Here is a 19365-nt window from a genome sequence, read left to right as displayed (position 1 = left end):
TCCAGACTGTTGTTTGAAATTCATTTGATTATTTTTATACGAGTGCTTAATTGCAGATTGATAAAAAAAAAAAAAATTATCTTTAATGATAATCTGTACTGCAGACACTTAAGTTGCCCTGTCAATTTTAAATAGACTTCACAAGCCAACATGAAACTGAAGTTAATTTTTTTTTTTTTTTTTGTGTAATTTACTGAAAGAAAAAGAGGGGGACGTTAAGCACTTTGGTGGTAATTTTACAAATTAAGAAATGAACTGTTTTTGTGAAGAGCCATTTGAATGCTGTACAGTGTACACTCACATGAAATGAATTTAAGAGGTTGCTATAAACTTTTTTTTTTGTGTGTGTGTGATGTGGGTCGCCTCCACAATTCATTTCTTTGGCATATATCTAAATGAAGGAGGGGGGGGGGAATGCAAAAACTCACTTGTAATAAAATTTGAGCAAGTATTAAACAATTGAGACATGACTGAAGTGTTAAAAGTACATAAAATGTTTTTTTTTTTTTTTTTTTTTTTTTTATTATAACTAGTGGCATTTTCTTTAAATCTTTAAAAGGATTTAGTTTTTCATGTTGTCAGAAAGATAAAGGGGTGAGAGAGAAAGTGTGTACCTACATCAACGCCTGAGGACCAATTAAATGTCCATTGCAATTATTATTCTACCTAATGCATTTATTGCATTACAAAGCAGACATCAAAAAAGAAAACAAATAGTGCAATATATTTTCTCTACTTGCACTGAAGAGGAAGTGTTAATGTTCTAAGGCATTTTCTTTCCACGTTTGTATTGCATACACACAGAATTGAAGACAAAGTACTCAAATTGTATAGATTGTGCTTCTTAATACCCCAGAAAGAAGAAAAATAAAAATAAATCCGTGTTTGTTATGGATTCTGTATTGGTCTGCTAGAAAATGATGTGATGCCATAACAGAAGGGAAAAAAACTGTATCATGTACATTTACATGTATTAAGACATGCAAATCTTGTCAAAATACAGTTCATCACACACTACACATGCTCTTTTACATTGTGCATTGTGGATCATATAAATAAATACAAAGCATTTGATCAATGCTATTTAAAGGAATGTTCCAAGTTAAAAGGTTGAGCTCTGTTGACACAATATAACAATCTGGACTACTCTCTCTCAAATGTACTTTAATGGACTTAAAATGGAAGTCTATGGGACAAAACATTCGGGAGGGTTTAAAAGCAGAAAAGTGCAGTTTGTGATTATACCAGTTCTTACAAAAAGGTTAATGTATCATGAGAGGAGTCGAAAGATTAGATATAACTTAATATAGACAGGGTTACTAAACAGTTAGATCTAATCCATCTAATTATGTATAAAAAATGTAAGCTTTGTGATCAGATTCAGTCTTTACAGCTTGAACCCGGAACATTCCTTTGTTACATCAATCCAAATATGTGCTATGGTTCAGCGTTAACATTGGAGGCATTGAAGCCCATGAGATTGAAAATGAGGAAAAAAGGGGAAAAAAAAGGACTTTGCGGCAGAAGCCCCTTGTCTGTGCTCAGTATAAAATAGGGTGAATTTTCTTCCTAAATAGAATAATACAACAAGAATCAATGCAGTACTAAAGTAGATCAGAAACAATCGAAAGAAACTATCAGATCACATGCAACACTTGCATAGAATTTTTTTTCAGTCATGCTCTGATTTTCATTTTTCATTTTTTTTTTTTCATTTTTTAAAATATAGAACAACAGATTAAAGTGTGACATGTTGATAGCATATAACGATGCAGTACACTAAAGGATTGGTCAAGGCATTTGTTAGTGGACTTTTACCCTGACTTCCACACCCCAGAACATATATATTTCCCATGACCCTCTAAATGGCCAATGCAAATTGTACTTCAAGATTGGTGCTGTAAACGCCGTGTCCAGAGCCGTGACACAATCTACATCAATGTGAACTTATGTTAGAAAGGCGAGAGCTGGGAATCTTCAATCTGAAATGTAAAGGCTCTTTTGGTTCTGAAACATAGTCTGCATACTCATAGTATGCAAACACAAATGCTTGTAACTATGTAATTGGCATTACATTCTCACAAGGGGCACTAAAGTGTGCGTTAGCATAAACTGCATATTCTTCTATGGTAAGTTATCTTCTTCACTTCAACAACCGTCACGGTGGAGCGAGAGTTTGACGATAGTTGTGGTCTGATACATTTTGAAACTATGTAGCTTTGCATTCACATACTTGTGTAAAGTATGTTTCAGGCTTAGCATAAACCACGTCACATGGAATGTTTTAGCCACTAGAAAGTGTTGTTTTCCCTGTTTGAATTTCAGTGTATTTCAGTTATACATAAAACCTCTCCAGCATTAAGCTAAGATGCTAACATACTATGTTAGTGATGGTGTCCTAAAACTACGCTGGGCACATCGATGGCTCAATCTTCATATCAGGCAGCAATTTTGGTCGATAAGTCTTTACAATCTAATAGGAGGGAGGATGCTTCAGAAAGTGCATTCTGGGAGTGTACAGATCCACTACAATCAATGCAACACAATCAATTGAGGGACAGTCAATTTAGCACCATCCCACTGGAGGACAATACATTGGTGCGTAGGACTAGAGGTCGTTAAGGCATGCAACTATACATTCACTCAAGTCTCTGTGCATGTTTTGAAGGAACTGTGTAGTCTACGTGAAATCATAATTAAAAACATATCCTATGTATAAACATTGCATTAAATTGGAAAGAGTAGTTCTTAAGAAAACAAGGATTTCTCTTTCTGGATGGCGATTTTTGGATATGCACTGAAATCTACTGTAGACGCAATCAAAATTAATAATACTTAAGATGTTTTAATTGTTAATTTTCTTACAAAAGAACCAAATCACTACAGTGCTACATTAGAGTGTACTGCAACTTTATGTGACCTTACATAACCGTACAACAACTGACGTTACTTATATTTGAGTGCGTCTCACGTAAACGATCTCTGAGTGAGAGTAATCCGGACTTTGTAAACATCGCAACATTTCTTAAAAACCATCCAGATCCATCAATACAAAATAAAGTAACGTTCTAAAGAATTATATTTAGGATCCGGTTAAATTTCATTCGATATATATACACACACACTAGCTATTCTTAGATGCGTTACTAATATTCCGTTGCAGATTTTACATTTTAAAAAATGGAAAAAGGAGTCGATTTTTCTACTCTAATATACTTAAAGTTTTCTAAAGTTCCTGTTCCAACCCCTAATGTGCAAATAGTCCTAAATAATTGTTTTTCGAGACATGCAGTTATAAAGAGATATAGGGAAGTATTAAGGCCATTTTGAATGGTCCTACACTCGATAAACCTTAGCCTAAGTTGCTACAGGTAACATCCGAGTCTAGAGTCATGGTTATGAGAAAAGGGACAAACTTTCTTGGATTTGGTTGTAACACAACCTGGCTGATATATGCTAATGTAATTACCAGTAAGGTTATTAAACTAGCTAGCAGTCAATGTGTCGCCAAAGCAAGAGGTGACACTATGTTTTAAAGTAGGCCACAGTAACCACACCCTTAGACATCCAGAGCCTTGGAGAGGAAAGAGTGAGAGGACAGAGGAAGATCACTCACTTGTTAGAGCCACTTTCTTCTTGGTAAAGATAAATTCCTTCTGAGGCAGTTTATTTAGTGGCCGTTTTGGTAATGCTAGTTTCCAGTCAAGCAAGTACAACTCCTCTCTACTTAAATAGGGAGTTTGCCAACCTTAAAAAATGGTTAAAATCAGCCAGACACAATGATACAAAAATCTAAATTTAGCTCCTTTAGATTTATAAATTAGATTAGTCTAACTAATGAGCATTCAAGATCAAAAAGAGACCAGGATGCCTTAAGGCAATTGGTTCTTTTAAGGAGGGACTCCGTGTCCTGAAAATGCAATTCTGAGTGTTATGATTTCTCATTTTTAGTTTTTCTATTAGTGGGCTTTCTCCTTATGCTGTTTCTGATAAGATCAACCAATAAATTAGTGGCAAATGTGTAAAATATATGATTTTTGCCCAACTTTCTACTCGTTAAAGTCACAGAGGAAAAACAATACTATCCCAAAATAGACATCAAAACTGGTGAGCTTCATTTACTTCTATAAAAATCCAATATATTGGTGCAGATCTACTATATGATAACATAACTCCAGTTATCGTCCTCTCATTTCCCAGAAAAAGAAACCATTGACACTGACCTAATTAGGTTCTTTCTTTAGGAGGCAGTACACAAATGCAGGAAGATTGACTGCTGCTCTTCAATCTGGAGTTGGAATTCACCTCATGGGAAAACCAAGACTATAGTCCCAATAATATTTAACTCTACGACAGCAGAGTGTAACCCTGAATTCCTTTCCTACATAGCTTTTACATGGTGCTTTGTAAATGGCAATGTGTGCTACATTTGTGAACGTGACTGTGAAAATGCCTGTTTCTTGAATGATGTCCAGAGAAGTACCAAAAAACAACTCATTATAAGACAAGTGCATATGGGTTCCAATCAGACAACACCATGACTGAGGGCTTGAACCAAAAAATAGTGAGTAATATTCACATTTACAAGAGCTCTAGCAAAAAAAGAAGCCATTAAAGTAAGATGCAACAAAATGCTACAATATCTTTCATTGTGACTCACAGCCCATGCTATAAAAGTGCTTTTCCATTTCCCATAAATCCTTCTGTGCTCATTAGGTTCAGGGAGAGCGTATGATACGCAAAATAATAAAAGTAATATTTGACTCGGGTGGGGTTAGGGTTTCCAGAGGAAGTTCAAATATTGTGTCAATATGAACATGCATGTGATCTTAACGGAGAAAAGCTGCCCGGTCTTTTAAAAACAAATGTAGTACAATGCCGCAAAACAATAACGACCACATAAGCTTTGAAAATAACAGGATCTTTACGTCAATCAAGGGCAGCTTCATCCACACACACACCACACACACTGTGCGTTTACAGTTCCTCACCAATTCCCATCACCCCTCACCCCTCTCCCCAATTCACGACCCAACCCTCTCCTCCAGACTCCTGCAGACAGGCGCTCAGTAGTTGTCTCTTGGCCAGGCTCTCGTGCGCTGGCGGTTGTTCCGTTGGTTGTGTCCGTCCTGCGAGTCTCGCTGCTGCAGGAGTCGGTCCTGTGAATCGTGTCCGTTAGCGCTGTGGATGCCACCAGGGTGGTTACGGTTGGGCGGGTACACGTCCTGGAATGGGTGAGAGTGACAGTGGGGTTCATAATCATCTACCTCCTCCTCCTCCTCTTCCTCCTCCTCTTCTTCTTCATCCTCCGGGGGGTGCAGGGAGCTAGAGCCGCCTCGGCGGAGGGAACGAGAGTCACTAGCCTCGTCAGAAGGCATGAGGCTGTCCTGCTCCCCCTGCTCCTCCTCCTCCACTCCCCCTCCACCCCCGGCAGGCGACAGCTGCTGGTTCTGAGACAGAAAGAGAAAGATGACAACTCTGACCCATTCTGAGGCCACACGTTTCCTCTTTCTGTTTCACTCCAAAGAAAAATGACTCATTTAGATGATCCCGTAAAGACAAAAAACACACTAATTTAAAACAAGTAATGAGCAGAGAGGTGGAGATGAGTCAAGTCTCACCAATGAGGAAATTTAAAGTGACTGGTTACTATGGCTTTGTTCATACTGCACACAAATTGGATTTGTTTTTTTTTAATCCGATCTTTAGGAATGACTGTCCAAACTGTCATAATCTAGTGATGTGGTTTGGATTGGGGTTGTCAGAAGTTCTTATGCTGTCTAGACGGAATGGATTTGAGTCACATGGGGTAAGAATCTAATTTTTGCTGCCTGTCTGAACAAAGCCTTTGGGTTCTAGGTCTAAGATTGCTACGCATTTTCCTCTGGAGCAAAAAGATTTAGGTTCGTCTCAGAAACAAGGAGGTTGCATTCAAAGGGAAGTTAGAAGGGTTGTCACATTCACAAAGCATCGGTCTTGTGTGGTCAGATACAGCCTCTTTTCCATAAAATGTCATAAAATAAATGCATTTCTTTATAATACAGGAAAACAGGCAGCTGTATCTGCTTTGTGAACTCATCTTATGAAGATTCAATGGTGTTAATATCAGTCAGCAAGGTGCATAAACAGAGCAGTCTGAGATGACTGTGTGTGCTGCTCTAGTACCAGCAAATTAAATGAAAAGTGTAGAGGGGTAAGTGCATAACACAACAGAAATCATAGAAAAAGTAGGCCTTGTCAAATGGAAAGTTTGCACTGCCATATGGAGGTTTCATTTGACAGAAAAGGTTTCAAAAGAAAGTGAAATGGACAGCAAGAAAGTGCCAGGAAGCATGTGGCTATTGCCCTGAATTTAACCCAGTTCACTGCTAACCTCCAACACATAGGAATGCTGACTACATCTTTAGAAATTCATCTTAAAACTTCAGAAATGTTGCCTACACCAGGGATCTCCAACCCTGCTCCTGGAGAGCTACCGTCTTGCTAATTTCAGCTCCAACCCCAATAAAACACACCTGAACCAGTTAATTAAGTTATTCAGGTTTACTTGATATTCATAGGGAGGTGTGTTGGAACAGGGCTTACTGCTTAAGACTGAAGGATGGTAGCTCTCCGGGAGCAGGGTTGGAGATCCCTGGCCTAAACCTTGAGATGTGCCACCTAGACCCTTACAAATTTTGCCTACACCATTAGAAACATTGCCACCAACTTAAGATAAGCTCCCCAGACCTTTAAAAATGCTGCCTACACCTACAGGTATGTTGCCTACACCCTTTCAAACTCTGCCTACTTGTTTACAAACACAACCAAACATTTAGAAATGTTGCCTACACCTAAGATACACTTCCTACACAACATGTGTCAAACTCCAGTCCTAATGGGGCCTCTGTCCTTCGGGGTGTAGCTCAAACCAGCTCTAAAACACCTGCCTGGAAGTTTCTAGTAATCCTGAGAACCTTGATTAGCTGGTTCAGGTGTGTTTAATTTCTGTTGCGCTAAACTCTCCGAGTACTGAGACCTCTGGCCTTCTGGGCTTCACCTAAAAATTCTGTCTACAAATTTTCACTGCTGTCTAAACCTTAAGTTGCACTACCTACAGCTTTACTAATGCTAACTACACTTTAAAGGGATAGTTAACCTACAAATGAAAATTACTCCATAATTTACTCACCCTCAAGCCACCCTAGGTGTATATGACCTTCTGTCAGATTAATCCAATCCATGTTATATTTAAAATGTCCTGGGTCTTCCAAGATTTATAATGTCGTAGGGATAGTTGTGGCCCAGTGGTTAGAGAGTTTGATTCCTAACCCTAGGGTTGTGGGTTTGAGTCTCGGGCCGGCAATACCACGACTTAGGTGCCCTTGAGCAAGGCACCGAACCCACAACTGCTCCCCGGGCCCCGCAGCATAAATGGCTGTCCACTGCTCCGGGTGTGTGTTCACGGTGTGTGTGTGTGTTCATTGCTGTGTGTGTGCACTTTGGATGGGTTAAATGCCTTTACATTTATATATTTAGTAGATGCTTTTAACCAAAGTGACTTACAGCCCATTCAGGATATACTTTTTTTTTTTTTTACCAGTATGTGTGTATCCTGGGAATTGAACTCAAAACCTCTTGTTCCGCTAACACAATGCTCTACCACTGAGCCACAGGAACTTTATTGGACTTCTTTTGGACTATTGAAAAATAACACCCACTCATTGCCATTATAAAACATGGAAGAGCCAGGGTGTTTTTAAATATAACTGTCTGAAAGAAGAAATTAATATATACCTAGGATGGCTTGATGGTGAAAAAACTATGGGGTAATTTTCATTTTTGGGCAAACTATCCCTTTAAAGACATGCTGCCTACATCTTTATAAATGCTTCCTTCCTACGGGGGTTACCCGTTGCAACTTTGCTCAAAAAGTGTATCATCATCTTAAGACACACTGAATACATACTGAAAAGGACATTTGAACGTGCTTTTGGAGGAATTTTCTTAACATTAAAATTCATTTTAAGGCTTGTATATTTTAAACTAAGTATTTGTATTCCACTGGGCCAATGCTGTTGCCACATAAAAACTGTGAAGGATCTACATGTCTAACCAACAACAGCATAACGTATATTTAGATATATACCAGATGCCTATTTCCATTTGGAGGGGTTGAAGGAATTGGAGGATGTAAAGAAGTATCAGGATGGGGTTTTGTTTTACAGTCTGAGTAGGAAAGGCAGACTAACCATCCCACCTACTCACCGCAGGTTTGTAAGCGTTCATTCAATTAATTCCTGTGTTTCAGAGAACTTCAAAAATGTCAGGCATGAATGAGACACAGAACAGACAGATTGAGACTCACAACATATCACTAATACAAGCATCTGTGGACCCAAGACAACTAAAAGACAGAGTGAAAATATGGAGGAAAGGACAGAATAGACAAACATGTAATGGCCACTTTCCTGTTGTCAAAAATAACAATTATTATCAGATTTAAAATTACACATCTGTTTTGTTAAACACAATGAAGGATCGACCAATTATTACTTAAAAGCACAACTGTATGAGTAGACACTTTTTAAATATACAAAAGTCTGAGAACTGTAGCGCCAATACTTTTATTTAACATTTTTATGTTTACAAATAAGTTTCACAGTGCCTGTCTTACAATCTCACAAACTGTGTTCCATATAGCAGTGAAAATCAGTTTGAAACCATTTTCTGTGAAACTGCAACTCTCTCACTGTCGAGGTCAGCTATATAATTGAAATTAATTTGATTGGATCTTCAAAAAATATGTACACATCATAAATAGAAGACAAGTCTCTCAAAACTGATACAAATGGCATATATATATATATTATTTTTTTTAGCGCAGTCTTCTTTCCTGGCTGATCGATGAGGACACATACTAAGTCTGGTGGCCTCTGTTCTAACTAGGTCAAAGCTTATGTGACTGCAAACCTAAAATTTGTTCCCTTTTAATAATGTAGTCATTGCATTTTTGAATGAAAAAGGCAACATATTGATTTATGTATCATATATTCATGATGATTCTGCTGCGTTTTTAATGTGCTATTAAGTTTCCTTTACACTAGATTTGCAATTCCTTTGTGCAAACTTACTTATATTATCAAAGGCACATGAAAATTAACATATAGCTCTCCTACACATCTTCATTTTCAAACTCTTTAATTGTTTCCACCCATTCACACAAAGCCACCTTACCTGTAGACTGGAGATTGCTGAGGGTGGGGTCATCAGATTTTGCTCCAGTAGAGGGTTGAGAGGGGTGGTGCCGGGCAGATGAGTAGCACGCCAGTAGACCTCCATATATTCAGCGAGGTGCTCACAGGCGTCCTCCAACTGGTTCTCATCCAAAATGACATCAAACATCTCCTGATGGGGAGACAGGGTGGAGGAGAAGATGATATGCGGGGGATGGAATTAGAAGATATTATATTAAATATCTTATGATGGTGGTCAGGTGATGGGAGATGATGTTGAGCGACAGGTAGGATAATGGCTCTATGGAACAACATGCAATATGACTTTTGTCAGAATGTGGTTTGGAAAAGCAAGCATCTACATCAATAGAATTGTAGCAAGGCCAGTCAATCAAGTGAGAATGAGGAACCAACATTTAAAATGACACCTGTTCAACAACAACATGAGACTCAAATTTACCTTCCTTTTCAAATAACACACAATAAAAACACAATTGAAATCAAACGGATGTGCCCTAAATGAAATGCCCTTAAAACCTGCAGCTCTTAATACTTGCAATACTTGGAAGGTTAGGTCACCCAAAAATGAAAATCAGGCAGCGTTTTACTCACCCCTGAGGCCTCCTAGGTGTGTATGACTTTTTTTTCTTTCAGATGAATCCAGTCGAAGCTATATTAAAAAGTCTTTGACCTTTCAAGCTCTATCATTGCAGTCAGTGGGTGTTGCATTGCTTCAGTCCAAAAGATGTGAAATAAAAAGCGCCCTTCCATAAAAAAAGAAAAGTCTCACATGGATCCAGGGGATGAACAAAGGCCTCCTGTAGCAACTTGATGCGCATAAAAATCTCTTGAATGTAGATTGCGCCAGCAGTTGTACACAGAAGCAGTCACGGGTGAATGGCATATGAGGTCAGCGTTGCGCATGCACCGGTCAGTCTTGTGAAAAACAATATTTGTTAACAGAATCAAAAGAAGCAAAGTTTCCTTACTTTAGCAAAGAAAAAACAGTCTCCTTTTGGGCTTATATCGAAATCCTCCGACATTTCTTCTTTATAAATCCTTGTTTTGTACTTCTAATTAGTGACTGTTGTTTTGATCTGTCCACTGTGTTTCCACGTGCGTTACTTCTGAGCGGAGCATGTGCAAAGCTGACCTCATATGAAATTACCCCTAACTCCATCCATTTACAACAGTGAGCGCAAGTTAGATTCAAGTGATTATTAGGTTTTAAATATGGATAATTTATTTACAAAAACACATCAATTTCACTACAGCAGGCCTTTGTTTACCCCCCAGAGCAGTGTGAGACACTTTTTTTATTTTTATGGAAAGGCCATTTTTTTATTTCATGTCTTTTAGACTGAAGCAATGCAACACATGCCGACTGCAATGATAGAGCTTGAAAGATAAAATAAAAAAATAAATAAAAATAAAATAAAATGATACTACGACTGGATTTGTCTGAATTAAAAGAAGGAAGTCATATATACCTAGGATGCCCTGGGGGTGAGTAAAACACAACATCATTTTCATTTTTGGATGAACTAACCCCTTAATTAATCAGGTCTATTTATATAGAGGACAAACAGCTTAATTATTTTAGATTTTGAATATTTCATCAAAAAAACAATAAAATTCTGTTGTCATTTACGCAGGCTTGTTTAGTTCCAAAATGGGAAAAATGTAAATTAAGTTGCAATGAATGGGTACTTCAAAAACGGAGCAAAAGCACCATAAAAGTCAGCAAGTGTTCCGAAACAATGCAATAGCCTTGCATGAGAAAGGTTGTTATGAAAATAGTGTCATCCACCATCTAGCTCTTATTGAACAGTCTTCATGAAAGAACATTCAGAACTGGTTTTGTAAACCAGTACCCCTTTTCCACCAAGGCAGTTTGAGTGCTGGTTCAGAGCCAGAGCCTACTTTCAAATCCGTTCTTTATCTTTCGATAGCCAAAGCACCAGCTCCAATACAGGAAAAGTGGTTTGTAGGTAGCACCAAAACATTGCTGGTCTAGAAGTAAGAACGGTTTGCGTCAGGGGCTGATGAACAACAAGAGGAACAGAAAATGCTAACAGAAAATTAGCAGCTAAACATGAATTTGAACATGAACTCTTTGAATTCGCAGTGTTTGGACGCCGATGTAGGTTTGCAAAGATATGAACATCAATAGCAGTGCAACGTCCTCCACTGTTGACTGTGTTTAGGCTATTTCGGGCTGCATCGGAGCTGCCACAGACAACTCTCTTTATGCTTATTGGATCACTTCATCATGGCTCTGTGGTGGCTCTGTAGCCTGTGGAAAGGCAAACCGAGTCTTAGAAGACTCGCCAGTTAAACCAACTACAACAGGCAATAGCACTGACTCTGAACTAGCACCAGGTTCAGTCTCAAGAATCAGACATTGCTTATACTTTTATGGTGCTTTTGTGTCCTTAAACCTTAAAACTCCTGTCCCTATTCCTTTTAATTCCTTGAAGAAGAGCACAAAAAATCATTACGGTTTCTCAAAATATCTTCTGTGTTCTAAAGAACAAAATGTGGGGGAGTAAATAATCTTTTGGAAAATAATTTATTCGTTACCTTTTTCGGTATATAACGTAATACTCTGGAAGCCCTCAAAACTTCAGCCTATCACCGCCTTTTGTAGGGTAAGGAAATATTGTAAAAAGCCTACTACTACTATCTATTAAAATTGGATCCTAACAACATTACCATACTAACACTTGTGTTGAATCGACAGTGTTCTCTAAATAATGCATGTGTGTTTGTGTGTTTTAAACTTCAAGAACTTACAGGAGGACATTGAGCCAGTTTATCTGCTGCCATCATCTGAACATTGAGGTGTTTGCTCTGTGATTTACCCCTCGACTTTATCAATCTCTGTAGGACCTGCCAAAAAAATAAGAGAAATCAAAAACCGTGTACGTTTTGATGGTTTCAGATCCCGGACGAGCCCCCGATTGTAAAAAAAAAAAAAAAAAAAAGGTTTTTGGAGGTCATCACTCCTGTCCCAACCAGCAATCACCACATACCAAAAAAGTATCTATTTTTGCTATAGACAGTTGAAGATAATTTTTTATATATATATACATTTTCGGCATATTACTTTAAATCGTGTACACGTGATCATCAGACTCACCTTTGGAGAGGTGACTTTGACGTACACTATAATAGGAGCTAATGAGGTTTTAGCTAGCTGTGCTGGATGGTTAATGGTGTCTGCATCTAGAATCACCAGCTGAAGGGTTTTGGCCAGCTCAAATATTCTCTCGATCTCACTCTGTACCTCCGCTGAGTGGGCAAACAAACAAATAGCACCCATGAAACCCAAGAAAAAAAGGGAGAAAATGCTTAAAAGCTCTAATGTACCGACAGAGCTCAAAAATACATACACTGAACAAAATTATATATGCAACACTTTTTTTTGCCCCCATTTTTCATGAGCTGAACTCAAAGATCTACGACTTTTTCTATGTACACAAAAGGCCTATTTCTCTAAAATACTGTTCACAAATCTGTCTAAATCTGTGTTAGTGAGCACCTCTCCTTCGCCGAGAGAATCCATCCACCTCAAAGGTCTGACATATCAAGATGCAGATTAGACAGCATGATTATTGCACAGGCCTTTTATTGTGTCCACCTAACACAGATGTAGGCAAGAATCTCGAGAAACAAGTATTTAGAGAAATAGGCCTTTTGTGTACATAGAAAAAGTGTAGATCTTTGAGTTTAGCTCATGAAAAATGGGGGCAAAAACAAAAGTGTTGCGTTAATAATTTTGTTCAGTATATTTTGTCTGCTAGTATGAAAATTTTATTATGGCAGATGCCTTTCTCATTATAGTTTTGACACAACCTTGGAAACAAGCTAGTAATAACGTAAAGTTGGTAACATTTAAATAAGCAGAATTTGTGACAACAGTGATCAGTACATTGCATAAAACCAATGGTTTGAGTATGCAACATAAACACATAGGCACATGACATTCTGGATGACGTTCCGTCCTTGAGCCATCTTTATTTTTGAGCACAGAAGGCTGTACAGTATTTAGTGTGTGATGTTCTCACCCAAACTGGTTCGAGTGTTAGACCTCTCCATGATAGGTCTCTTATTGAGAACCGATCTCTTGGCCAAAGAAAGGTCAGCGGTCACTCGGGTTATAGAAATCCTGTCAGCATAACAATATATTAGTACACTTAATGATGTGAAAGAAAGATTCCTTGCTCAACTATCGTATGGCTTTCAAAGACATGGAATAAAATCACATGAAATGTATTCTGGAACTTGCCAAATACTGTCACCATAAAAACCTAAGAATGAGTAAATGTTCGTATACGTATACAGACAAGAAAGGTGCCAAGATGTCTTTTAAAACTCACCGTCCATCAAAGCGATGTTTGAGAAAGTCAAACAGGGCTTTCTGCATCATATCTGTCACCTGTTGACATTCATGACACATGAGACAACAAATTTGAAAGAAAAATTCAGAAGTCTGTATAATGTTTAGTGCTCACCTCGTAGCCCTTCAGTGAAGGCCCAACCAGAACCACAGGCCTCATGGATGGCACCACATCATATGGAGGAATGTGTTCAGTCTAAGTAAGAAAGACAAAGAGTGGCAATGTTACGTAGAACTATAAAATTAACAACTACAAAAACTGGATTAGGAAAAGTTTCCCTAAAGTATCAGCATAGACTGGCAACAATCTGGCTACAAACTGCTATATAGGTGCATCTCAATAAATTAGAATGTTGTGGATCATTTATGTCAGTAATTCAGCTCAAATTGTGAAACTCATGTATTAAATAAATTCATTGCACACAGACTGAAGTAGTTTAAGTCTTTGGTTCTTTTAATTGTGATGATTTTGGCTCACATTTAACAAAAACCCACCAATTCACTATCAGCTAATCAATTCAAAACAGCTGCAAAGGTTTCCTGACGCTTCAAAATGGTCTCTCAGGTTGGTTCAGTAGGCTACACAATCATGGGAAAGACTGCTGATCTGACAGTTGTTAAGAAGACAATCATTGACACACTTCACAAGGAGGGTTTAGCCACAAACATTAATTGCCAAAGAAGCTTGCTGTTCACAGAGTGCTGTATCCAAGCACGTTAACAGAAAGTTGAGTTGAAGGAAAACGTTTGGAAGAAAAAGATGCACAACCAACTGAGAGAACTGCAGCCTTATGAGGATTGTCAACCAAAATTGTTTCAAGAAATTGGGTGAACTTCACAAGGAATGCACTGAGGCTGGCATCAAGGCATCAATGGCCACCACACACAGACGTGTCCAGGAATTTGGCTACAGTTGTTATATTCCTCTTGTTAAGCCACTCCTGAACCACAGACAATGTCAGAGGCATCTTACCTGGGATAAGGAGAAGAAGAACTGGATTGTTGCCCAGTGGTCCAAAGTCCTCTTTTCAGATTAGAGCAAGTTTTGTATTTCATTTGGAAACCAAGCTCCTAAAGTCTGGAGGAAGGCTGGAGAAGCTCATAGCCCAAGTTGCTTGAAGTCTAGTGTTGAGTTTCCACAGTCTGTGATGATTTGGGGTGCAATGTCATCTGCTGGTGTTGGTCCATTGTGTTTTTTGAAAACCAAAGTCACTGCACCCGTTTACCAAGAAATCTTGGAGCACTTCATGCTTCCTTCTGCTGACCAGCTTTTTGAAGATGCTGATTTTATTTTCCAGCAGCATTTGGCACCTGCCCACACTGCCAAAAGCACCAAAAGTTGGTCAAATGACCATGGTGTTGGTGTGCTTGATTGGCCAGCAAACTCACCAGACCTGAACCCCAGAGAGAATCTATGGGCTACTGTCAAGAGGAAGATGAGAAACAACAGACCAAACAGGCCACAGTCAAAGAAACCTGGGTATCCAGACCACCTCAGCAGTGCCACAAACCTCCATGCCACGCCGAATTGAGGCAGTAATTAAAGCAAAAGGAGCCCCTATCAAGTAATGTTTTTATTTTTTTGGTCTTATGAAATATTCTAATTTGTTGTGAATTGGTGGGTTTTTGTTAAATGTAAGCAAAAATCATTACAATTAAAAGAACCAATGACTTACTACGTCAGTCTGTGTGCATTGAATTTCTTTAATACACGAGTTTCACAATTTGAGTTGAATTACTGAAATGTACTTTTTCACAACATTCTAATTTACTGAGATGCACCTGTATTTTCTGAGATGCATGAGGCATTGTTAGATATGGTCTAACTGTTTAAAGCATCTAGAGGAGTCACAGAGACTATGATTTCTTAAAGTCCATGCAAACCAGAAGTTGCTGTAACAAATTTCCAACTGAAACGGAATATTGAATACAGTTTTATTATACGCATATCCTTTCCTAACGGTTGGAGTGTCATGTCTAAGGATATACTGCCCAAGCCATCAAACTGATGTCATCAGAGAAGAAATACCATTCCAGAACGGAAGCAAATGGTCAGATTTTGATTAAATATTACCATAGCATTTTTTTTGCAATTGAATTTTACAGATTAATTGTTCACCTCAAGACTAGAAATGTACACTAACAAAGTAAATAGTGTACATTATGATTTCATACAGACTGTAAGACATCTAATTTATAGCTATTTTATGCACAGTACTCAAAAAAAAAAAAGTCTTAACAGTCATTCAACTAAATAGAGACCTTAAAGGTTTGGGGCCAGTAAGAAAAATTGTACCTTTGTTCAGCAAGGATGCATTAAATTGTTCAAAAATGAAAACAATTATCACAGTTTCCCAAAAAAAAAAAAAAAAAAACGTAAATCAGTACATTAGAATGACTTCTGAAGGATCATGTGACACTGAAGACTGGATTAATGAAGATGAAAATTCAGCTTTGACTCACAGGAATACATTACATAGAAAACAGTTTAAAATTGTAAAACTATTTCACAGTTTACTTTTTTTTTTTCAACAAAAAAAATCAGCCTTGGTGAGCATAAAACATAACATAAAACAACATTAAAAAATCTTTCCAAATCCAAACATTTTTTTTGTCTCTATTTTGAGCAGAGATGCCAAAAGCTATACACTAGAAGTACCTCACTAAATTATTTTCTCAAATCTGACCGATCACAAGAGATAGTTATACGATATCTAACACAAATCCATATCAACACACCTACCTGCTTTAGCTTCTGTTTGGCTTTTGAAAATAAGAAAACACATAAGAATCAGCATTCAGAAGATTTTAGAAGCAAAATTGCACAGGTGTTTGACAGTGGAAGCCTTAACTTATGACATAACATGCATTACATTAAGAAGAGAAGCAAAGAATAAGAACAGCATTCCCATCCACACACCCTCTGCAAAGCAGCTTGGCGCTCAGACCCTGTCATACTCACTCTCACCTGCAGACGGCGGCGTGGATCTCCAACCTCCTGATACCATGTCGCCGAGGTTTGAGGAAGAGTTACCACTTTTCCTGCCAAGAAAGACAATCATTATCACCATCACAGAGCAACGGTAAATACCTTTACAGATCTGGTAAGCTATCTGGACATTACCAGAATTGTCACTGAGACATATTTTGGCATCTATATTTGGACAATCTCAATTCCCTGCTTCATAGTATGCAAACAGCAGCACTGGAACAATACATGACCTACTGCATGTGCATAATTCTGACATGTGCAACCATTGGACACTTTGCTTATTTCCATAAGGATACGGGGACTCAATCGACAGATTTGGTGGGTGGTTAGATTTTCTATGGGCTAATAAACAGTTGAGTTTGTATATGTGTCCATATGTAATCAAATGTTTTCATGGATTAAACTTCATAATCAGATGCAGTTCTTCGCAGTCTAGAGAAAGAGAGACCTCTGTTGTTTCTGCTCCTGTTTCAGTCTCATGGCCTCCAGTCGGAGGGGGCTGGGAATGAAGCTGATGTCTGCCCCCTCCTTCACCAGCCTTCCAATCCACCAGTCATTATTGTACTTCTGCAACGCAAACACAAGGAACCAGCACTATTATGATGAGTTATTATTGGCACTGTTAGCAAAGGGGAGTAACCTGCAAACCCTTTCACACGTTTGTGTGCATTTATTGTACATGCAACTCACTTCTTTAATGTGCAGAAAGTCTTTGGCTTCAAAGTTTATGGCAGCACCCTGAACAGGACAGTCCTCATCTAGAGCCCCGCAATAATTCACATTGGTCTTCACTGCGAACGCTACAGGTTTGGACTGCCAGGGAAATCAACGTTAATAATGTCATTTGCATTTGTTATTTTTTTTGCCTGCAGCAATGAGTACCTTAAAATAAGCAACTATCAACAAAGGATGAAATGATCCTCTTAAAGTTTACAATATTGACCTAAATGCTAAGAAGATGTTGTTACTCTTAACACATTTGTATGGATGATCCCATCCCAACAAATTTTGTAAAGCTGCATGACACTTTGTTGTTGCCCACTGTGCAAAATAGTTAAATAGAAAAAGCTAATTAAAGAAGAGCCTGAGGAACCTTGGCTCTCTCGAGCTGCAGCTGGGCCTGGCGTTCGGCTTCACGCCGATACGCCTCGCGGTCCTCCTCCGCTGACAGGTCGGAATCCGAAGGTCTGCTCGTGTACGAATCGGCTGAACCCTGCAGGAACAAGGGAAGCCAAGAACATTTGCCATTACTAGGAAATGAAAAAGCACTGGAAATAGCCCATGACATGTAGTGTAAACATAGCTCAGCTAGTCATAACACTCATTAATCATCACAAAAGATAGCTACAGGAAGACAAAATTTGTTAAAAATAATGAACCATTTAAACAAAACTCTTGGATTCTAGAAAAGTGGCAGAAGTTTACAGTAAAGAAACATGAAAGTTGACACATGAAAGTTGACACAAGAAACATGCAGAAATGTAAATAGACTTTACAATACCATTTACATAACTGGCAAACTGATAAGCAATTCTTGTGTTTCTTGAAAAGAACTATACTTTGGCCTTTAGGCATGTTGAGGACAATCTGATAAAGTTCAACCCAAGCATCAGAATAGGGAAGAACGTTGATTTAATTGCCTTTGAATGTGACATGTTTGTTTGTGCTATACAGGCTGGTCTAAGTATTTCAGAAACTGCACGCATTAGCATCTCTACGGTTTAGAGGATGGCCCATGGAAATATCCAGTGGCTGTTCTGTGTGTGTGAAAAAGCTTTGTTGATGCCAGAGGCCAGAGAAGAATGACCAGACTGGTTTGAGTTGATAGAAAGAGAACAGTAACTCAAATAACCATAACTGAGTTCTGCAGAAGAGCATCTCTGAATGAACAACACTTCAAACTTTGAAGCAAATGGACTACAACAGCAGAAGACCACACGTGTGCCACTCCGGTCAGCTAAGAAGAAGAAAATAAAGCTACAATTCACACAGGCTCACCAAACCTAGACAATAGAAGATTGGAAAAATGTTGCCTGGTCTGATGAGTCTTGATTTCTGCTGCAACATTCAGATGGTAGGGTCAGAATTTGGAGTAAACAACATGAAAGCATGGATCAAACTTGCATTGTCTCAATGGCTCAGGCTGCTGCTGGTGGTGTTATGATATGAGGGATATTTCCTTGACACACTTTGGGACCCATTGTACCAACCAAGCATTGTTTAAACTCCACAGCCTACCGGAGTATTGTTTCTGACCATGTCCATCCCTTTATGAACACAGTGTACCCATCTCCTGATGGCTACTTCCAGCAAATAGACATGCCATGTCACAAAGCTCAAATCATCTCAAACTAGTTCACTGAACAGGACAATGAGTTCCCTAAACTTAAATGACCTCTACAGTCACCAGATCCTAATCTAATAGAGCACCTTTGGGATGGTGGACCGAGGGTTTCATATTGTGGTGCTATCATGTCAATATGGACCAAAATACCATGAAGAATTAAGGCAGTTCTGATGGCAAAAGGGGGTCCAACCCAGTACTTGCAAGGTATACCTAATAAAGTGGCTGGTGAGTGCATAATTACTATATTTAAACACTGTGTGATTAACAGAATTATATAATCGAATTACATGACCATTTTTTATTTTATTGCACAATGTGAGAATAAAAAAAAAATGTTGATAAAACTTGTTGGAGTATACTGTATGTTCCTCATCAGAGATGTTTAAAAAGCCTAAAACACTGAGCTGAA

At 38.4% G+C, this 19365-nt stretch overlaps 1 protein-coding gene across 2 annotated transcripts in view; it reads right to left on the bottom strand.

The window, feature by feature from the left end:
* Window positions 1-654: 654 nt before the first annotated feature.
* LOC127944565 (voltage-dependent L-type calcium channel subunit beta-3) overlaps window positions 655-19365 on the bottom strand; it is a 38896-nt gene continuing 20185 nt past the window's right edge. The window contains exons 3-14 of one of the 2 annotated variants that reach the window (XM_052540589.1): window positions 17703-17822; window positions 17300-17422; window positions 17058-17176; window positions 16586-16659; window positions 16361-16380; window positions 13733-13813; window positions 13598-13656; window positions 13286-13386; window positions 12358-12509; window positions 12012-12107; window positions 9217-9387; window positions 655-5450 (exon numbers count right to left, since the gene is read on the bottom strand). In XM_052540589.1, coding sequence (XP_052396549.1) covers window positions 5067-5450; window positions 9217-9387; window positions 12012-12107; window positions 12358-12509; window positions 13286-13386; window positions 13598-13656; window positions 13733-13813; window positions 16361-16380; window positions 16586-16659; window positions 17058-17176; window positions 17300-17422; window positions 17703-17822 — 1500 coding nt within the window. In that variant the 3' untranslated portion in view covers window positions 655-5066. The remainder of the gene's footprint in view (window positions 5451-9216; window positions 9388-12011; window positions 12108-12357; window positions 12510-13285; window positions 13387-13597; window positions 13657-13732; window positions 13814-16360; window positions 16381-16585; window positions 16660-17057; window positions 17177-17299; window positions 17423-17702; window positions 17823-19365) is intronic. The other variant, XM_052540590.1, reaches the window with a different exon arrangement.

This window comes from Carassius gibelio, chromosome A23, assembly GCF_023724105.1.
Source record: "Carassius gibelio isolate Cgi1373 ecotype wild population from Czech Republic chromosome A23, carGib1.2-hapl.c, whole genome shotgun sequence".
NCBI lineage: Eukaryota > Metazoa > Chordata > Actinopteri > Cypriniformes > Cyprinidae > Carassius > Carassius gibelio.
Note: the sequence above shows the minus strand (reverse complement) of the source record. Positions and strands in the feature narration are given on the sequence as shown.